Source organism: Schistocerca americana, chromosome 2 (genome assembly GCF_021461395.2).
Source record: "Schistocerca americana isolate TAMUIC-IGC-003095 chromosome 2, iqSchAmer2.1, whole genome shotgun sequence".
Lineage (NCBI taxonomy): Eukaryota > Metazoa > Arthropoda > Insecta > Orthoptera > Acrididae > Schistocerca > Schistocerca americana.
This window is the reverse complement of record NC_060120.1, coordinates 180462726-180483375: the sequence shown is the minus strand read 5'-3', so window position 1 is coordinate 180483375 and position 20650 is coordinate 180462726. Positions and strand designations below refer to the sequence as shown.

Below are 20650 nucleotides of genomic sequence, written 5' to 3'. Positions count from 1 at the left end.
TCCTACTTTACATAGCACACAAGCCACTGAACCCTACGTTCTGTGAAGAGTCGTGGACATCCAGCCATTTAGTGCCTAGTGATAGTTTCAAGGTCCTTCTACCTCTTTCTGTAGATACTCACGACAGTAGCACATGAACATTCAACCACCTTTTCCAATTTTGAGATATTAGTTCACAGACTCTGCGTAATAATAATCTGCCCTTTGTCAGTCACTTATCTCAATAGTTTTCCCCATTTGCAGCCCATATCTTTGCTAGAGTGATCCCCCGTCCATGTCTGCTCTGTGTATATACTTTTGTTAGCACATCATGTGCCCACATCACCAGATGGCATCCAACGTCGCAATGGGCACTGGTCATAATGTTTTGACTTATCAGATGAAGATACCTTGTGGTACTTTTACCTCACTTACTAGTCTTTTTTTATTAGTCACAAATAAGTTTGTAAATATATAGGAAAATCTGGCAGAATGTAAGTATTTAGGAGTAAAGGAGACCACTCACTGAATGGCACAGGTGTTGAGTCGTCATACGGCAACCACGAAAAGTTCTGGCAGAATGTAACTATTTACGAGTAAAGGAGACCACTCACTGAATTGCAGAGGCGTTGAGTCGTTGAGCGGCAACCACAAAAAGACAATTAAAATTTTGCTAGCTTTTCCATAAAAACATTTCTCCTTCTGCAAGATTCTGTTATTGTGCAACCCCCACTACATAACCAACACATTGAAATCCTTGCTATTCAACAACTGGAAGAGCACTCCTGATACCATCTCCATAAATCATCAAACTTGTTGTGATTCTTGAGTTTCTCCTGGGGGTATTTGATAGTAAAAATATCCACAGGTGTACTGCCAGTCTACAGCGTCCAACGGGCCCGTTGGACACTGTAGACCGGCAGTATACCCGTGGATATTTTGATTATCAAACTTGTTGACATTCTACAACTCATCAACACCTATCCTACCCACTGTGAATCACCCCAAGTCAACCCCTCATAGTACCCGGACCCTGCCTTGCCAACCCTTTCGATCTTTCACATCCTCAACTCCCTCCCAACACTCCACAAAATCCAGAAACTGAACAATACCAAAACACTGCAGGTAAACTTTCCACTAAAAAAACTCAATCCTGTGTAAGTTTCATTTCTATCCAAAGGCCTCACCTTCAGCCCCATATCCAAGTTTAACCATGTTGGACTCACCAAAGACCTACTCTCCTTCTAATCCCTGCAGCGGAAACACTTCTTTGCTACCAATCCCTCCAATCAAAGTCAACCTAATACCAACATTGAACTTCACCTCTCCCAGTTCATTTCATCATCCAACCATGACCATCTTCTCCAACCTAACCACCCCCTGGTCGGCTTACATGAATTCCTTACCTCCAACATGACCTTACCATCCTTCCCCTGGTCCCTTTCCAAGAATACAAACCTCATAATAGGAGAAAGGACAGCCATTCGTAACCTCAAAACAGATCCTGGCCTAAACACCTTCCCTGCAGACAAAGGCACTGCCATGATGAACTGAAGTGACTACCTGACAGAAGACTTCTGTCAGCTGTCTGACTCCTCCTCTCCACACACACACACACACACACACACACACACACACACACACACACACACACACACACACACACACACCTCCTAAATGTTTCCCAAAATTTACAAACCGAAAAATGCTGGACACCCCACTGTAGGTGGTTATTGTGCTCCCACTGAAAGAATTTCCACTCTCGTTGACCAACATCTCCATCCAATTGTAGGAAGCCTACACTATCACATTAAAAGATACAAACCAGTTTCTTCACAGACTCTGAAGCATTTCAAACCCATTATCAACCACATCCCTACTCCTCAATAGTTGATGCCACCTCCCCATATACTAACGTCCCTCATGCTCATGGCCATGCGACTATCAAACCCTACCTTTCCCAATGCCACTCCAACTCTAAATTCGTCTCCTCATTACTCATACACATTACCAACTATACCTTCACTCACAACTACCATTCTTTTGAGGGGCAAGTATGGAAATAAATCTGCAGCACAGTCATGGGCACCTGCATGGTACCTTCCTATGCCAACCTGTTTAAGTTATTTGCCATCCAAAGGAAACCTTCCCAATCTCCCAAATACCCAAACCCCTTATCTGTTTCAGGTTGATTTATTACATCTCTAACATCAAGACTCAGAACCAAGGCACTCTATCCTCATTCCTCCACAACCTCAGCACCTTCTTCCCCAACCACTTCACCTGGTCCTCCCCATCCTCAGTTATTGACCTCCATTTCTGTGATGACTCCATCCACACCTCTGTCCATATTAACGCTACTAACCACCAACAGTACCTGCATTTTTGACATGTCACCCCTCCCATACCAAAAAATTGTTTTCATACAGGCTGCCTCCTTGTGGATGGCCATTATGCTGAAGGCCTTCCCACACGTGTGCTTCACCCCCACCCCCAAACTTAACCCGCAAGCAGATTTATCATGCCATATTCTCACACACTGTCAATCCTCCTACCACTCCAATAGTCAGCTGCAAAGGACTGCACCCACCCTCTTGTCACTCAGTATAAAGTGAACCAGATCCTTCACCAAAGTTTAATTATCTGTCATCATGCCCACAAATGAGGTACATCCTGTCCAAGATCCTTCCGACCCCTCCTAAAGTGGTGTTTCATCACCAATCCCACCTACACAACCTCCTGGTCTGTGTCTGCTATGACACTTCCGCCTGCAAGCACTTCCACTACTCCAGTCCTGTCACAGGCTTATCATGTCCCATCAGAGGCAGGGCCACACGTTAAGGCAGCCATGTAATATATCAGCTGTGCTGCTATCACTGCACAGCATTTTATTTAGGCATGACCACCAACCAACTGTCCATGTGAATGAATGGCCTCGACCAAACTGTAGCCAAGAACAAAGCTTACCATCCAGTGGCATAAAGCGCTGTTAAGCACAACATGCTTGAGTTCAAAATCTGCTTCACGACCTGGGAGATCTGGATCCTTCCATCCAACATCAGCTTTTCTGAACTACTTAGATGTGAGTTATCTTTGCAACACATCCTTCACTCCTGTAATCCTCTTGGTGCTGTAACTTTGGTAATCTTCTGTTTCCACACCCTCTACCCAACAGTTTTTGCTCCCTATGTCCTGTCACCCCCTTTCAATTCTCTCCTACACATCACCTTCATTGTGTGCTGCACCTCATCAACAGCTGGTACAATGTAAGTGTGCGCGCAGGGGTGTGTGTGTGTGTGTGTGTGTGTGTGTGTGTGTGTGGTCTAGAACCTTAAAGGATTTATTCTGAAAGCTAGTAAAGTTTTCAATCTCTTTTGCATGTGCCACTCTCGACAAGTTGAGACCTTCCAATGAAACTGTAAGCCTTTATCGAAAGGTAGAAGAGGTAGTGCAGAAAGTAAAACTGTGAGGGCAGTTTACGAGTCTTGTATGGATAGCTTAGTCAGAAACAGAATTACCTGAAAAAGGCAAGGTACCATATTGGAGCACATAGTTTTAATGTCAGGAAGTTTCAAGGTTGTAAGTGGTTAAGTAATATGTGCGCAGTGTATGTTTTGAGAAATCTGGTTAGGTTAGGTTAGGTTAGTGTTGTTTAACGTCCCGTCGACAACGAGGTCATTAGAGACGGAGCGCAAGCTCGGGTTAGGGAAGGATGGGGAAGGAAATCGGCCACGCCCTTCCAAAGGAACCATCCCGGCATTTGCCTGAAATGATTTAGGGAAATCACGGAAAACCTAAATCAGGATGGCTGGAGATGGGATTGAACCGTCGTTCTCCCCTGAGAAATCTGGCAGACATGCAAATATGATAAGGTGCATGGCGTCAGCTATGCTACTATATCTGTTTTTTATTTACATTCTTACTTGTGTCTACACTTTTAAAATACATTACATGCAAATCCTTTTACTGCCTACTCTCTATAGATCAATTCCTTACTTAACTACACTTTGCATGAGATCTGTTGTTCTTTGGAATTATGGTATCCTTAGCTTACCTTGGCTACGTATAATACAGTTATTTTCACAGCCAACGTGGTTGGTGATGGACTATTTGATCACATAAAAGATGAAAGAGCATGGTGGTAGTTGTCCCCCCCCCCCTCCCCGATAGCCAATCGGTTAGCAGTAGAGTTTCAGGAGATAAAGAAGATGAATGAGCAAGGCAAAATGTGCCTCTATCCCCCACTCCCTCTTGCAGTGGATGACTGGTTTTCTTGAAGAGTTGTGTAGGTCTCAGTCTGTGCTTAGCCCTGTAGGCTTCATAATTTCAAAAAGTTATTCAAAATCAGGCTGTAAGTCACCACATACAATGCCCCAACCGCTCACCCCCTCCACCACACTGAAGCAAGGCAGCTTTTTGCTTACCACACACTGTAGTAAAATTAAGTTTTCTGAATTCTAAAAGTCAGTTTGAATCCAGTTATGCCTGTTAACCATTTCTATTTACTTAGATGCTAACTACTACATTTAGTTTATTCTGAGAGCCTCAGATTGAAATTAGAACCTTCAACTTTCTGTATATTGTATCGGTACATATAAGTCGCGTCCTCATAAGCAGCTTTCCTGCTTGATGTAAATGGCATTTCAGTGGCCTCTGGATTTTATACTTCTTTTCTCTCTGCATACATTATTTTAATTTTTCTATGTGTGGTTTGATTATTTCTCCTGACAACCCATTTGTTTTGGTTTCCTAGTCATCGACTGTGCAGCTGATCCCAGCGGAGGTTCGAGTCCTCCCTCGGGCATGGGTGTGTTTGTTTGTCCTTAGGATAATTTAGGTTAAGTAGTGTGTAAGCTTAGGGACTGATGACCTTAGCAGTAAAGTCCCACAAGATTTCACACACATTTGAAATTTTTTGTTTCCTTTATTGAAACGTTAAATGGTGCCACTTCCCAATGTCACAAAAGGCACCAAACATTACTGTCAAGGTCACAGATCTACTAATGCTTCTCTTTCCTATGGATATTTTATATGAAAGACTTCAATTTTACCTTCCACACTCCTCCTGAACAACAGATTTATCAAAATAATAAAACTCTTCTTATTCATTTTTCTTCTCCTCCTCTTCCTCCTCCTTTTTAGACTGAAGAGACCATGTTTCAAAGCAGACAACAAAAGGTGAAAAACAGTATTTACACTATCTGTAAAAAAACATACTAATGATTTATTCAAATCATAAGAAGAATCATCAGTCTGCATCTTATACTTTTCAAAAAATGATTGCTACAGACTGTAAAAATAATACATTAAGTTGTTAAGTTGCAGCAGACAAGCACAACTAAAAGACACATACTTAATACATTAGCTTTCGGCCACAGCCCTCGTCAGAAAAGAAAAAAAAACCACACACGCACACACACACGCACACACACACACACACACACATTCATTCATTCACACAAGCAAGCACATACCTCACACACACGACCGCTATCTCAGGCAGCTCAGAACAGAATGCAACTGCCATGTAGAACGGAAGCAACAATCTGGAGGGGATCGGGAAGGGGAACAAAAAGGGAGGGGGGGGGGGGGGGCCAAAAGGAGATTAATGGAAAAGGGGAAAGATTGTTGAGTGTGATGGCAGAGAGAGAGCCACAAAAAAGGGGTGAGAGATGAGAGTAGTGAAGAGGTGATAGGACAGATCGTGTGGAGAATGTTGGGTGCCAGGTGTGGGGACAGTATGTTACTGAGGTCGGGATAATTTCGGAAGCGGAGGATGTGTTGTAAGGATAACTCGCATTTACGTAGTTCAGGAAAGCTGATGGTGGAGGTGAGGATCCAGATGGTTTCAATAGTGAAGCAGTCATTGAAATGAAGCATGTTATGTTCAGCTGCATGATGTGCCACACGGTGATCTACTTTGCTCTTGGCCACAGTTTGGTGGTGGCCGTTCATCTTGTGGACAGCTTGCTGGTAGTCATATCAATAAAAAAAGTTGTGCAACGATTCTAGCAGAGCTGCTACAAGACACAGCTGCTTTCACAGGTGGCCTGACCTCTGATGGGGTAGGGTAAGCCTGTGACAGGACTGGAATAGGAAGGGCTGGGCGGGTGGATTTGGCAGGTCTTGCATCTGGGTCTTTCACAGGGATGATCCCTGTGGGAAGGGGTTGGGAATGTGAATGGCATCAGGACGGACTAGGATGTTGCTTCACTACACAAGCCACCTGGTTCCTCCCCTGAACTGCACAGATTGGAGTTACACTTTCTTCGCTCCCGAAATTATCCCACCCTCAATCAACGGTAACATACCGTCCCCACACTCTACACTCAACAGTTTCCACCCCCTCTATCCTATCACCTCCTCCCTATTCTCATCCGCCACCCTCTTTGTGTGTCACTCACTGCCAACTCATCTGCCCGTCTTTCCCCTTCTCCGCTCCTCTCCTTTTTCATTCCTTATTTCTGCTCCCCTCCCTCCCCACCCGTAGCCTCCCAACTCTGTGCCTGTTGGCATCCTAGTACCTGTACGCTCTGTCAGACAGCACTGTTCCATTCCACCACCAGTACCATGCTATCTCTTTCCCTTCCTTGCCCCCTCCACATTGTTGCTTCCGTTCCAAGTGACAGTTGCATTGCGGGCCAAGCTGCTGGAGATGGTGGTCATGTATGTGTGAGGTGTGTGCTTGCTTGTGTGAATTAATGTGTGTTTATGTTTCTTTTTCTGATGAAGGCTATGGCCAAAAGCTAATGGGTGCCTGTCTGCAACTTGACACTTCATCTCCATGGTAAGTAGCAATCTATCTTTTTCCTTATATTGTTCACATAAAAAAGTATTACACTATGACTACATAACCAATGAGCCACAAATGATGTCATAGGTTCTTAAGAGTAACAATGTGTGGCGATATGAAGCAGACCAATTACACAGGTCCATTTCAGATAAAGTGATTGACAGCCTTTGAATCACTGGCCTAGATGACCATCTGGTAAGCCGCTTACATGTGTAAAACAACCCCTATAGTTCAGATGCATAATGTATTTCAAGGGCACAAAATGAAGAGCGATGTGAATGACCACAGAATAGTTTTAGAAGCACAAAATAGTAACAGATATGATGGAAAAAGTCAAGTGGCAGACACTTTTAAGTAATAAGTCTTAACATCACCCAAACAAACAGCTAAAGAAGCATTGATAAAATTGTTAGAATGGAACCTCCCTGATTATTGCTCTCTTTGGTACCTCACAAATAAAATTACCAATAAAAGCTCATAAAGAATCATAAAAGCAATTATTTCTTTGTACAATTTCCAAATGAAAAGTACTGAAAGCCGTGTCTTCTACTATTGTTTTCAAGCTGTAGATTTCTTACCTTGAACAGATCTCTAAAATAAGTACTGCAGACAGACAGCAACATCTTGTGAGCCTTAATGCGCTTGCCTTCACAGCTCAGTGTTACGTCCACCAACTCATCATCATTTCTCAATGTGTCAAAGGCACCAGTTATGTGGTTCAGGTAATTATTCCACCTGAGTGAGAACTGCTGACTGCTACCCATCTTCAGCAAAAAATTATAAGTGCATTAAGTTTGGTTTACTCTTAAAGTATTCGTCTGCATTAACACAACTACAATCATTCATTTCATTATAAACACTTCATGGTTACTAAATATACAACACACTATTTTTTAAAAAAGAAAGGTCATTCAGTACTTAAAGTGAAAACTTTCCATCCATTAAATGGTTCATATACTGTAAGACATAGTGTTAGGCCTACTCAATTTTGTTGTAATATTTAGGTAAAGCTGAATATTAATACATGGTCATGACAAAGCTCATGTACCATATTGTCGTAACATCTAGGTACAGCCGAATAGGAGACGGAAACATCAGTTGGCTGAGCTTCTTGCAGATAATATACGGGAGGTCACCAACATACAAAGTAAGATCAATGTGGTTACTGGCGCCAGAGAGGCACGCATTTTTAGGTTAGGATCAGGATTCAGGCACCCTGTTTTGAAAGATGTCAAACTAAAAGAAGAGCTCAACAAAATGCTTAAGAATGCAGAGAAAAGTAAGGTCAGTTTATTTCATCAATATATTGGAAAATTTAGAGAGCTCTTTAAAGATAAGACATCCTGCACCTGCCTGAACACCACAAAACCACACATTAGATAAGTTACATATAAAATATTACATCCACCAGTTTCCTCATGCAGACCTAATAAAAAAAAAGGAGGATTTGTTACATATATTAAGACAAAATGCAAGTTCAAAACATAGAGGTAAGTAGACTTTGTATTGATCAGCACATTGAATTGTGTACTTGTGAATTAATACTGAAAAACAGTTCACTTTTAATTGTAATTGTATACAGCCCACCACTGGGAAATTTTGGAATGTTTGTGAGGAAACTAGATTTCTTAGTCTGCTGTCAGACAGCAGCAATCAGCTAACACTCTGAGGTGACTTCAATGCATATTTTATAAAGGATTCTGACAGGAAAAATGATCTAGAAATCTCATTTGGATGTTATAATTTGATTTCAGTAATCAACTTTCCAATATGGATGGTTAAAGACAGTAGGACCCTAAGTTAGTTAGTTACTTTCGTGTTCCATGGATCATTTTCCACAATAAATCGTCATGATGTGGAATGAGTAATTTTAATTTCATATTGCAAATTAATTTGTACATCTATTTGTACTCTAAACATCGCAATATAATTAATCCCCTCCCTCCAAAAACAATGAAAACAAGATATACAGATTGAGTTAGCAATTTACACATTACAAACATAGAAATTCTTCTATGGAATAGAAAGAATTGTCAAGGAGAAAGTTTTTCAATTTATTTTCAAATTTTACCTTACTGTCTGTTAGACATTTTATATCACTGGGTAAGTGGTAAACATTTTTTGTTGCAGAATTGTGCACCCCCTTCTGTGTTAAAGAAAACCTTAATGTTGAGTAATGAATATCATTTTTTCTTCTAGTATTGTAATTATGTACCTCACTGTTCCTTTTGAACTGTAGTGGATTATTTTGAACAAACTTCATGAGGGAATAACTATACTGTGAAGCAGTAGTTAGAATGCTCAACTCCTTAAACAGATGTCTACAAGATGATCACAAGTGAGCACCACATATTATTCTTATAGCAAGTTTTTGGGCAATGAAGACCTTTCTCAAAGATGAGTTACCCCAGAACATTACTGAATGAAAATAATCAAAATATGTCAACTTACTGATTTCTCTCTCCCCAAAATTTGCTATATTTCTAAGTGCAAATGTGGCTGAACTAAGTTGCTTTATGAGTTCCAAACTGTGTTTTTTTTCCAATTTAAATTCTCATCAATATAGACATCTAAGAATTTTGAAGTTCCCATCCTATGTATTACTTCATCATTATGTGTTACACTTATCACTGGTGCAGTACCCCTATAGATGCAGAACTGAAAATGATGTGTCTTTGTGAAATTCAGGGTGACACCACCCGCAGAAAACCAGTCAAGGATACTTTTGAGAACTTCGTTCACAATTTCTTCCATTTCTGTATGTATACTGCGAGTGGTTACAATACTGGTGTCATCTGCAAAAGGAACTAATTCTGCTTGTTGTACATTAGATGGTAGATCATTTACATATATGAGGACAGTAGTGGACCTAAGACTGAGCCTTGGGGAACCCCATACATGATTTCTCCCCAGATAGAATTATGTCTCTGGATTTTGCTGGTTGAATTTCTACTAAGTACAGCTTTCTGCATTCTTTTGATCAGATATGACATGATCCATTGGTTGGCTGTACCATCAATCCCATAAAATTTCAATTTACCTAGGAGTATCTTATGATTCACACAATCAAATGGACAGGTCACAGAAAATACCTACCGGTGCTCTTTTGTTATTTAACACTAGCAATATCTGATGTGTGAACATGTAAATGGCATTCTCAGAAGAGCAACCCTTCTGAAACCCAAACTGTGATTTGCTGAGGATTTTATTGTTGCCAAGGCAAGATACTATTCTAGAATACATCACCTTCTCAAAAATTTTGGAAAATGATGTCAGCAGTGAAATCAGCCGGAAGTTACTGACGTCTCTCTTATCATCTTCTTTAAAGAGGGGCTTAACAATGGCATATTTTAGTCCCTCTGGAAAAATGCCTTGAATTAGTGATGCAATACATATTTCAGACAATACCGGACTTATTATATGGGAACAAATCTTTAGCACTTTATTGGAAACGCAATCAAAACCAGAAGAACTATTACTCTTGAGAGAATGTATGACCCTCTTAATTTCAGAAGTAGAAGCTGGTGGTACATTCTCATGACATAATTTTATAAGAATTAATTCTTCCACATATTGTTGTGATCTTTCTCTTGAATTGTTGGTCCCCATGCTTTCCACTGCGTTTAAGAAATGATTATAAAGTACATTTGCTACCTGTGACTTGTCACTTATAACCCTTCCATTCAATTCAATAGTAACGTTATCCTCTTCTGTGGTTGGTTGTCCTGTCTCTTGCTTCACTATGTTCCATATTGCCTTAACTCTGTTATCAGATGCACTGATTTCTAACTTTATGTGCATGTTTCTTGATTTTTTAAAAACTTTTCTTAGAAATTTTGAGTAGTCTTTGTAGTGCGCAACTACTGCAGGGTCTCTGCTTGTTCTTGCCAAAAGATACATTTCCCTTTCCCAAAATACTTTAATCCCCTTAGTGATCCATGGTTTTTTACATGACTGTTTAATGTCCCTTCTGATTAGCTTATGCGAAAAGCTATTTTCAAATACTGATATCGATTTATCTTGGAATAGATTAAATTTTATCTTGGTATTTGGTTCTTTATAAATTTCATCCCAGGTTGTTTCTTGTAAACTACTCTTCCAAAAACATTTGTCCTGTAGTCATTAATGATTCTGACTGACTTCCACTGAGTTGTATTCACACTGTAGGGCACTATGTCATTTGTCCTAACTGTGCATCATGATCAGAGAGAGCATTTGTTACTGGGTACACAGTTATTTCCTTGCTTTGCACCTCATCAAAGAAAATATTATCAATTGGGGACTTACTGTCTTTATCCACCCATGTCGGAAAGTTAACTACTGAGAGCAAATTGTAGGATTCAAATAAGATTTCCAAATCATTTTTCCTATCAGAATCCTTTAGAAAATCCACATTGAAGTCACCACAGACTCTTAACCGCTTGCTGATGTCTGACAGACAGCACGGTAAGGAATCCAGGTTCCTCATAAATAATTCAAATTTCTATGTATTGTTACAATTAAAAGTGAACTGTTTTTCAGCTTTAATTCACAATCACACACTTCTATGTGCTGGTCACTACAAAATCTACTTGTGTCAATGCTTTCAAATTTGTGTTCTGTCTTAGTATATGCAATAACTCCTCCATTTCCCATGTTAGTTCTACATGAGTAAGCTGCTAGACTGTAATCTTTTATATGTGACTTATCTAACCCTGTGGTTATGTGGTGCTCAGACAGACGCAGGACGTCTATCTTTTCCTCTAAATATTGCAAGCAGGCAAGAAGCTCTTCTACCTTATTACTCAATTCTCTTATATTCTGGAGGAATACGCTAACCTTACTTTTCTGTGCATTATTGTAGGGGTCTTCTGTTACAGTGACTTCTTTCAAAAATGTTTCTTGTGATGAAACTCGAAGTAAAAAATTAACTGTCTACCCAGTAACAAATGCACCCTCTGATCATGATGCACAGTCAGGATAAATAACAGTGCCTCAAAGTATGGCTACTCCTCAATGGAAATAAGTTAGAATAATTAATGTCTCCAGGAAAAATGTTTTTAAGAATATTTTACAAGGGATGAAATTGATATTGAACCAAATGCTAACATAAAATTTAATCTATTCCATGATAAATTCATACCAGTATTTGAAAATAGCTTTCCACATAACCTAATCAGAAGGTATATTAAACACCCGTGTAAAAAATCATCGAGCACTAGGATTAAAGTATCTTATGAAACGAAAATGGGTAACGTAGGCATGAACAAGCAGAAATCCTGTAGTAGTTGCACACTGCAAAAACAACTCAAAATTACTAAAAAAGGTTATTAGAAAATCAAGGAACATTCACATAATGTCAGAAATCAGTAATTATAAAAACAGAATTAAGGGCATATGGGGTATAGTGAAATGAGAGGCAGGGCAACCAGCCACAGAAAGGACGACGTCACTATTGAACTGAATGGAAGGGCTATAAATGATGAGTCACAGGTAGCAAACATATTTAACAATCATTTCTTACACGAAGTACAAAGTATCGGGAACAGAGTGTCACAAGTTCCCCCAACTGAAATTTTCTGATATTTCCCTGATTTCCAGACAATTTTTAGCATTTTTCCATGACAAATTTTGAGATTTTAAGGGTACGGTAAGTAAAGACATAAAGAAAGTAAGGACTTCTGTATTTCCCCCCATGTAAGCAAAAATCTTAAGTACCAACATCAACATCTTTGTAATGGACTGTTCTTAGATGGAGAAGGCAAGTCAAATGGTATGTGTGTTTCATTAAGACCAGTTGTTATTTTATTTCAATAAAACAAAACACATAAGATGACACAAATATGCATTTCTTTGGAGTCGCAAGACAGATTTAAAATACATTCACCGATTTCAGAAATAATCTCAGATAAAAGTAAGCCTCTTGAAACAAGTATACAAGGCAGTGAAGAGTTGTGTAAACCAACACTATAGGAGACCGCCAATAAAATGTTGGCTCTACTATGTTTGTTATTGTTGGTTATTACCGGCTGTGTTATATGTGTTATTTTACAGGGTATTGTGTGATTTTTCATTCGAGAAATATATGAGTACACAGCATACAAACCACAGTGACTGCCACAATTTCTTCTCCTTATCGTCCATATTTTGTAATACATAAACTATTTTCAAAGTGCCAAAATGTATTACACTAAATAAAATGTCTGTAAAATGCCACACTGTACAACGTACTTGTGGTGAGAAAGTCACAATTCCTGAAACCCAACGCCCGTGGGCTCTGGCCTGCCAAGCAGTGTCTCTATTCTGGGTCCACAGATAAACCACGAAAATCCGCTGCATTATGCCACACACAAGCAGACCCGGCCTGCCAGCAGATCGCTGATACTAGATCCGATTGTCAGGGCCTGCACATTAGTGGGAAACGATGGGTTACAGATTTGCAGGTCCGATCCATTAGAGATGCCCACAGAAAAAGTCTGCGGTTTGGGCCAGTCGCAGAAATCCAATCATGTGAGCAGCTATTCATGTGTCACAGACATGAAATGAGACCGAAGTGAATCAATCCATTCAACAGACTTGTACAAATACTCTGAGAATCAATACAAATGAGGGTAGGTAGCAACTCACTGTGAAGATGATCGCTGAGCCACAGACAGGGACATAGAAAAGACATCACAATTTAATTTCTGGCCATAGCCTTTGTCAGAAAACAAGAGCACACACACATTCACACAATCACTCAGACACACCTCATGCACACATGACCGCCATCTCCAGCCGCTGCGTCAACAATCTCGAAGATTCAAATTCAAACAAACTGCTCCTCGCCTCCTTGCCTCTTGTAGGTAGCTGCTAGGCTAGCACCAAAAAATGGTGTCAGCACTGACTGCAAGCTAAGGGGATTGGTAGGAAGGGGAGAAGTAGTAAGGATAATGAGGGAATAGGGAAGCAGCATACATACTCAGCTGCACCCAGCAAGCGACGATGCATCACATCTCAGTAAACAAACCATTTCATCTACTGAGACCAAAATTAGATTTTTCCAGTGTTGCTTTTTCTTCCAAATTTCCCTGACACAATTGAAATTCCCTGATTTCTAGAACTTGCTACCCTGGCGACAAACAGTTCAAGAGACAAATCACTGCTTAGTGTGTTGAAAACGTAACTCTCATACAATTCAGTCTTATGAATACATCACCAACTTCTTCTTCTGAAATTAAGAAAATTATACTGTCTCTCAAAGAGCACTAAATATTTGTTCCCATACAATCAGCTTACCTAAAATCATAACTAACTCAAGGCATTTTTCCAGAGAGACTGAAATATGCAGTCACCAGACCCCTATTTTAAAAATGTGATACAAGAGATGACAATAACTACTGACCTGTTTCACTGCTGACATCATTTTCCAAAATTTTTGAGAATGTGATGTATTCTAGAATAGTATCTCACCTGGGCCACTATAATATTCTCAGCAAATCAGTTTGGATTCAGTAGAGCAGATCTACTGAGAATGCCATTCACATGTAAACTCACCCAATTTTTCAAGCATTATATAATAAAATCAAGCCGGGGGATATTTTCTGTGACTTACTAAGCCATTTGACCGTGTGAACCACAGTATTCTCTTAGATATAATGAAGCTTTATGGGACTGATAGAATAGCCAACCAATGGATGATCTGAACAAAAGTATGCAGAAAGCTGTACTTAGAAATTCCACCAATATAGTCCAGTTAAATACTTCTGACTGGGAAGAAATCAAATACAGGGTTCCCCATGGTTCAATCTTATGTCCACTATTATTCCTCGTATATGCTATTTGTTGCAGATGACACTAGTTTCGTAACCAATCCAAGTAAACATACAGAAACAAAAGAAACGGTAAACATGGTTCTTAAAAATTTTGTTGATTGATTTTCTGCATATGGTCTCAATGTCAATTTTAAAAAGACGGAACCATATTCAGTTCTACAAATCTTGGAGTACCACAACACCGATAAGTTTAATACACGGTGAGGAAATAACAAATACAGTAAAAAACTTCAAAATTCTTAGGTTTCCATATCACAGACAATTTAATCTGGAAAAAGCACATTTTGGAACTCCTAAAACGACTTAGTTCAGTCACATTTCGACTTAGAATCATTGCAAATCTTGGGGGAATACAAATAAGTAAGTTGACGTTTTGAGGTAATTCATCTGTAAGAAAGAAATTCTTCGTTGCTCAAAAATGTACTGTAAGAATAATATGTGGTTCTTAATCAAGATTGTCTTGTAGACATCTGTTTCAGAAGTTGGGTTGGGCATTCTGACTGCTGCTTCACAGTATATTTATTCCCTTGTGAAGTCTGTAATAAATACTCCATTACAATTTAAAAGGAGCAATGATGTACATAATTACAATATCAGAAGGAAAAATGACAAGCAGTACTCCACATTAAGGTTGTTTTCAGCTTGAAAAAATGGGCACAGTGTTAAAGCAAAAAATGTCTCACAATAGTTAAGTAAAATTTGAAAACAAACAGAACTTCTCCTTGATAACATCATCTATCCCGTAGAAGAATTTCTACTATTGTAATGAGTAAAAAGTGGTGGGTAGGAATTAGTAATTCATATCTGTAAACCTTTTCTTCTTTTGGGTATTAAAAAAAACCTTTGAAATTTTGATCATGTAATCACATGTACAAATTATTTTGCAATTTGAATGTAAAATGACTCATTTCACATCATTATGATTTATGACGCAAATTGATATATAGTGCACATAACTAACTACAGTAACTTACCACCCACCTTATTACAACAAACAGCAAATACAATTATTTTAGATTAATGGGGGAGAGAGTAAAACAACACAAATACACCAATTTGTTCTTCACTGATACTGTTACAATATCTTCTGGTTAAACAATCGCCCAATAGTCCATGAGGTAGTACAGGAATGGTCCATGGGAAGACACATGTAACAATCTATGTAAAAAATACATAATGAATCTGTATGTTGTGTCTTCCAAGGAATGGTATTTCAACACGTGCAGTCTCCTCAACAAGGTAACTTGTGAGGAACATAACACCCAGATGAATGAAAGTTTGCTTTAAATCACCTTCTGTAGTAAAATGAACTAACAGAGGTGACTGAGGAGGTTGTCATGGCAGAAGTGCATCTTTGTGAAGTAGGTTACATTACATGCCTTCTACTGCATATCCAACCAGTAAACCATGATATTCTGGAAGAGGCTAACCTAACCTAAGTTGTACTATTTTTAGTCACTCAAATCACCAAGGTAAACAACAATTATCCAGCAATTAACTTCGTTTGTGAGATATTCTAAAAGAAGAGACAACTTGTTTTAGCATTTTTATTTTCACAGGATAGGAGAAGATGGGGGGGGGGGGGCGGAAAGTAGTAATCCTAACACAATTCTGCACCCACTGAAACTCACTTCGCACTTGTCGTGCGCCACATTCTTTTCAATAAAAGTTCGTTAGCTGACATAAAAAATTGAGCCTACTATTTTCAATGTAATGTCTGAAATTTTATTTTAAAGTAGATCTACATCTTCCGTATCAGTCCAACAATCATTCGTCAATAGAATATCGACATGAATAATTCCCTTCCGTGTATTACACGGTAAGACTGATGGATTTTCCAAAATGGGGTTGCTCTCAAACCACTGGCAGTAGCAGGCAGTTGACAACATGGTTTTTGCTTAGAACTGACAGCAGTAATAACCACCCCCTTCTGCACACTACCGATTAAATTGATCAAGTTTATGCCAAAATCGAAAAGTATAGACAACAGACAAGGCGGGCTTATGTATATACAGCAGTACAATTCAGTAAATAGATTGGGCAATAAATGCTCGACGACTTGCAGACACTTTAAAATAGGCGTCAATTAACAACGTTACTCTCTCTTGTGTACGACGCTGTTCATGTATCGACACAACACGATTCACGGGCGCAGCTTGCTGTCATACATTGTGAACAATCTGCTACGGTTCCGATCGCTGCTTCTTCAGACGACTACAATGAATTGAACCATTAACAACAAAAAGCTGTAACCAACTTCGTCTATTCAGATAATCAATGACCGAGAAAGGTACAACCGGCAAACATAAATAAATACCTGCACGCTAAATCGCACGGTAGGCCCTAAAATTACACAAGTTTTACACAGGATAGTTTGTGGGCGTGTGACATCAAGAGATAAACAAACGAGTTAAATGTGTTTTCATCACAACAAATTTTGCTTCGTCGAAAAAATCACAATGTAAATTCCCATAACTCATTTTGTTTCATAAGACGAATGTAACTTGAAATCACGCCTTTATCTTAGCGCTAATACAGCAAATCTGAAAAATTGTTTATGCATGGAACTCACTTTTCTTCATTGACGCCTCAAGCGTTCTTGACTTTCAAATCCACTAGCCTACGGTCATCAAACAAACAAAATGGCGTCAATAAATAATCACAAAGGACTAAAACGCTCCAGGAGGCGGACATACAGTACACGACAATTTTCCGTTATTAAGCGGTGCAACAATAATCCAAAAATAACTCGAAAAGTAAAGTCTTTGGGTTAGATTAAATTAAGTTTACACCACAGTAATATAAGACCAGGATTGATTTTTTTCGGCATACAGAATCTTTAACACCAAACACCGGTCTGCCGCGAAATTTTAACTTGTTATCGAATTAGACACCAGCTGTCACATAAGTACGCGTGGATTATACCGCTACAAAACAGTAAAACAATAAGTTACTTAGGTATGCTAAAAGAAACGGGCTTGCCGTTATCTTTTTAAGTTCTCTACATTGCGTAGTCGTCATTTTTGCAGTTGCGGTTTGGTAATTTCAGCAATAGCTTTAATTTCACAACAATGTTTATGAACGCTTGATCATTCTGGAACGAAAGAGATTTCGCCATCGATACATGAAAAACCGCTACCATAAATAGACTAGGTATATTTATTATGCGGCGGTACTACTTTTATCTATTAATGACGAATTCAATTCAGCGCAGTATGAACTATTTAATACCTATGTTGAGACTTATTTTCTCGTTACTTTGATAAGTATTTCTTTGGCTGTTGTTCTATATCTTGCCTGCGACGATGCCAAGGTCAAGGAAACACTCTATGGTCTGTGGACTTTATTAATTCAAACTTTTCAGCGAAAACGTATAGCTAATCAGCTGTTATTACGAAATTTTTTAATAATTAATATTTTGGCTGTGGGGCTGAATCTGGCCCGTACGACTCATTAGCCTGCTTGTTTGGAATAAAATCAGTATTGCAGAAATGCCGTAAGTACGGAGATTGAAAGGGACTTTATTCTCCCAGTCGACAAGGTACTACAGTACATCGTTAAATGTAACGAAATTATAATGAGCTAGAGAGAGAGAGATTATGTTTGACTGTTTAGCCATAATTAACTAAGTAATACGAAGAGAAAACCCGGTTGACAATTTTCTAAAAGTAAAGGAACACAGAAAAATCATTACAAGTATATTTCAAAACAAAAGAATAACAAGCATGGCAATGATGGCAAAACATAGCGCTCCTGACGGCTGGCACAGGAACTGAATTGCCAGCGCGTGATCCAACACTTACTGCACGAGACACGTATCAAACACTCGCGCACTACACTGAACAGAACTGCACTGGTGGCGGCCGCGGTCGCTGCAACAGCCCCCTTGGCTGAAGCGGAGTACCGTCCAGAAAGCACTCTGTGGAGTGGACGCATCGACCAGATCTCATGGTCTGTTTGTTCTCCTGGAGATGGCATCATGGATAGTACTGACGCAGGAGGTGTTATTGCAGGAGCAGGTGCTGGCGCAATAGTTGCTATGGCTGGGTCATGTGCTGTGTGAGGCTTTGTCTGTCGAACATCGGTGTGGGGCAGCTCATTGAAAATGAGCCTGTCTATTGTGACAGAAGTGTGTTTGCCATTCACCAGAAGGTCCAAGGAGAGACCTCCTCTCTTGACAGCATGATATGGCCCAGGGGTTGTAGGGCCGTTCTGACGCCACCAGTGCTTAACATCATGTGTGCAAGTACCAAGGTCGTTGTGGACAAACTTGGCAACAGTTCTATGTCTGAATGGTTTTGGTGGTCGAATCTTCTTGAAGTGATCTCTAAGGCGACCAACAAAGATAGACAGGTCTGTACCAACCGGCAGAGTCACATCTACAGATTCCCTAAGCAGTCGAGAAGTGACTCTCTGTAAACCAGTTCTGCAGAGGAACCATCCATATATTGTTTGTACGCATTCTGTAGACAAAGTAGAGCCATCAGCAGAGCTTCTGTCCATGCTGCAGCTTGGCACTTGAGAGCTACATTTAGTGTTTGGCGCCAATTCTCTATCATTCTGTTGCTGGGTGGGTGGCTGCTGCTTGTTTTGTGATGATTCATACCACAAAATGCAACCAACTTGGCGAAAAATTCTGATTACAACTGCTTGCTGCGATCTGTTGTAATGTCCAAAGGAGTGCCGAAACATGATACCCAGTTTAGCATGAATGCATGTACCAAAGTTTGCCGAGAGATGTCGTCCACACGTGCCACTTCTGGCCAATGAGTGAATCAGTCAATTATTGTCAGCAGGTACCACTGACTACATAAAGGTGGTAGTGGTCCCACGATGTCCACGTGCAAGTGAGTGAAATTCGTGGCAGTGTCAGGGAAGTTACTGACTGGTGCTTGTATGTCCCAGCTGACTTTGCAATGCTGACATCATTGTATGCAACATCGCATCCACTCATACAGTCTTTCATCACTTCTGATCACACCATGTGGTCTGTGATGAGGTGTAACATAGATTGTGTGCTGGGTTGACACAGGTTATGTAATGATTTAAAGGTGTTCTTCTGAAATGTAGACTAATTGCAAGTATAATGATGAAGTTGTTTCCTGCAACAGCTCTTGCAGTTGCTGGTCAGTACGTTGTGCGCCAGAGAGCTCTGCATAGTCAGTAGTGGGGACACTATTGACTCAAGGTAGACAGTGTGCTACCACATTTTCGATGCCAGATGTATGCTGAATGTCCATGCTGAAAAATGCAATAAACATTAGCTGGCTATGCTGCTGTGGCAAAAAGTTGACATTGTTCTGCTGAAAAGCATACGTGGGCAGCTTGTGGTCGGTGAAGGCTGTAAACTCAGAGGCTTCCAGCTGAGGCTGGAAGTACATGACTGATTAGTATATCACTAATACCTCGTGGTCATAAGCGATCCACTTCTGTTGAGGTGTTGGCAGTTTCCACAAGAAAAAGGCAAGAGGCTGCTATGCATCATTGTTGCATTGCTGCATCACAGCGATCACCACAATCTGGCGTGCATCTACCACCAATACTAATGGCGTAATTTGTTCAGGGTGTGCCAAAAATGCAGCACCCATTATCGCTTGTTTTGTTTGCTTGAATGCAGCAGCCAAATGATGTGTCCAAGCTACTGCTGCGTTCCCTTTGCCTTTCAGACCTGCGAGCAAATCCGTTAACGGTTTTTGAATTTCTGCTGCCGCCAAAAAAAATTTAGCATCCCTATGCTCCGTACGTCGAGAGAAGAGCTTTGACAGCTGGCAGTGTAGTTGCCAGTATTCGACACGGACGGCCAGCGAGCCAGCGGCGGGGAGAGTGGGGTCACAGACCTTCCCGTCCCACCCTTCAGCCCATGGCAACACTCGGCTCCTTCAGAACCTAACAATGCTGCATCATTCAATGGAGCATTCCCGTAGTGGCAGCATTTTGCTGACTGATGTGTTCCTTCATGGAATATTTTTTCACGTGTGTTACCAGCTTTTGTTACCTTACACAAACACACAGATAAATATTTTCTTTAATGATGTTGCAGCCATTTGACGGCAACAATTTTTGTTTTATTGTTATACGGTTCAGA

At 40.0% G+C, this 20650-nt stretch overlaps 1 protein-coding gene across 12 annotated transcripts in view; it reads right to left on the bottom strand.

Annotated features, from left to right (window-relative positions):
* The window catches only part of LOC124596602 (protein bric-a-brac 2-like), a 528908-nt gene extending 511510 nt beyond the window's left edge, over positions 1 to 17398 (bottom strand). For 6 of the 12 annotated variants that reach the window (XM_047135815.1, XM_047135810.1, XM_047135816.1 and 3 more), the window contains exons 1-3: positions 17138 to 17396; positions 10019 to 10131; positions 7351 to 7536 (exon numbers count right to left, since the gene is read on the bottom strand). In XM_047135815.1, the coding sequence (XP_046991771.1) occupies positions 7351 to 7536; positions 10019 to 10131; positions 17138 to 17147 (309 nt within the window). In that variant the 5' untranslated portion in view covers positions 17148 to 17396. Of the gene's footprint in view, positions 1 to 7350; positions 7537 to 10018; positions 10132 to 16196; positions 16313 to 17137 lie in introns of those variants that run through there. The other 6 variants (XM_047135809.1, XM_047135808.1, XM_047135806.1 and 3 more) reach the window with 5 other exon arrangements.
* Between the last annotated feature and the right edge of the window lie 3252 nt (positions 17399 to 20650).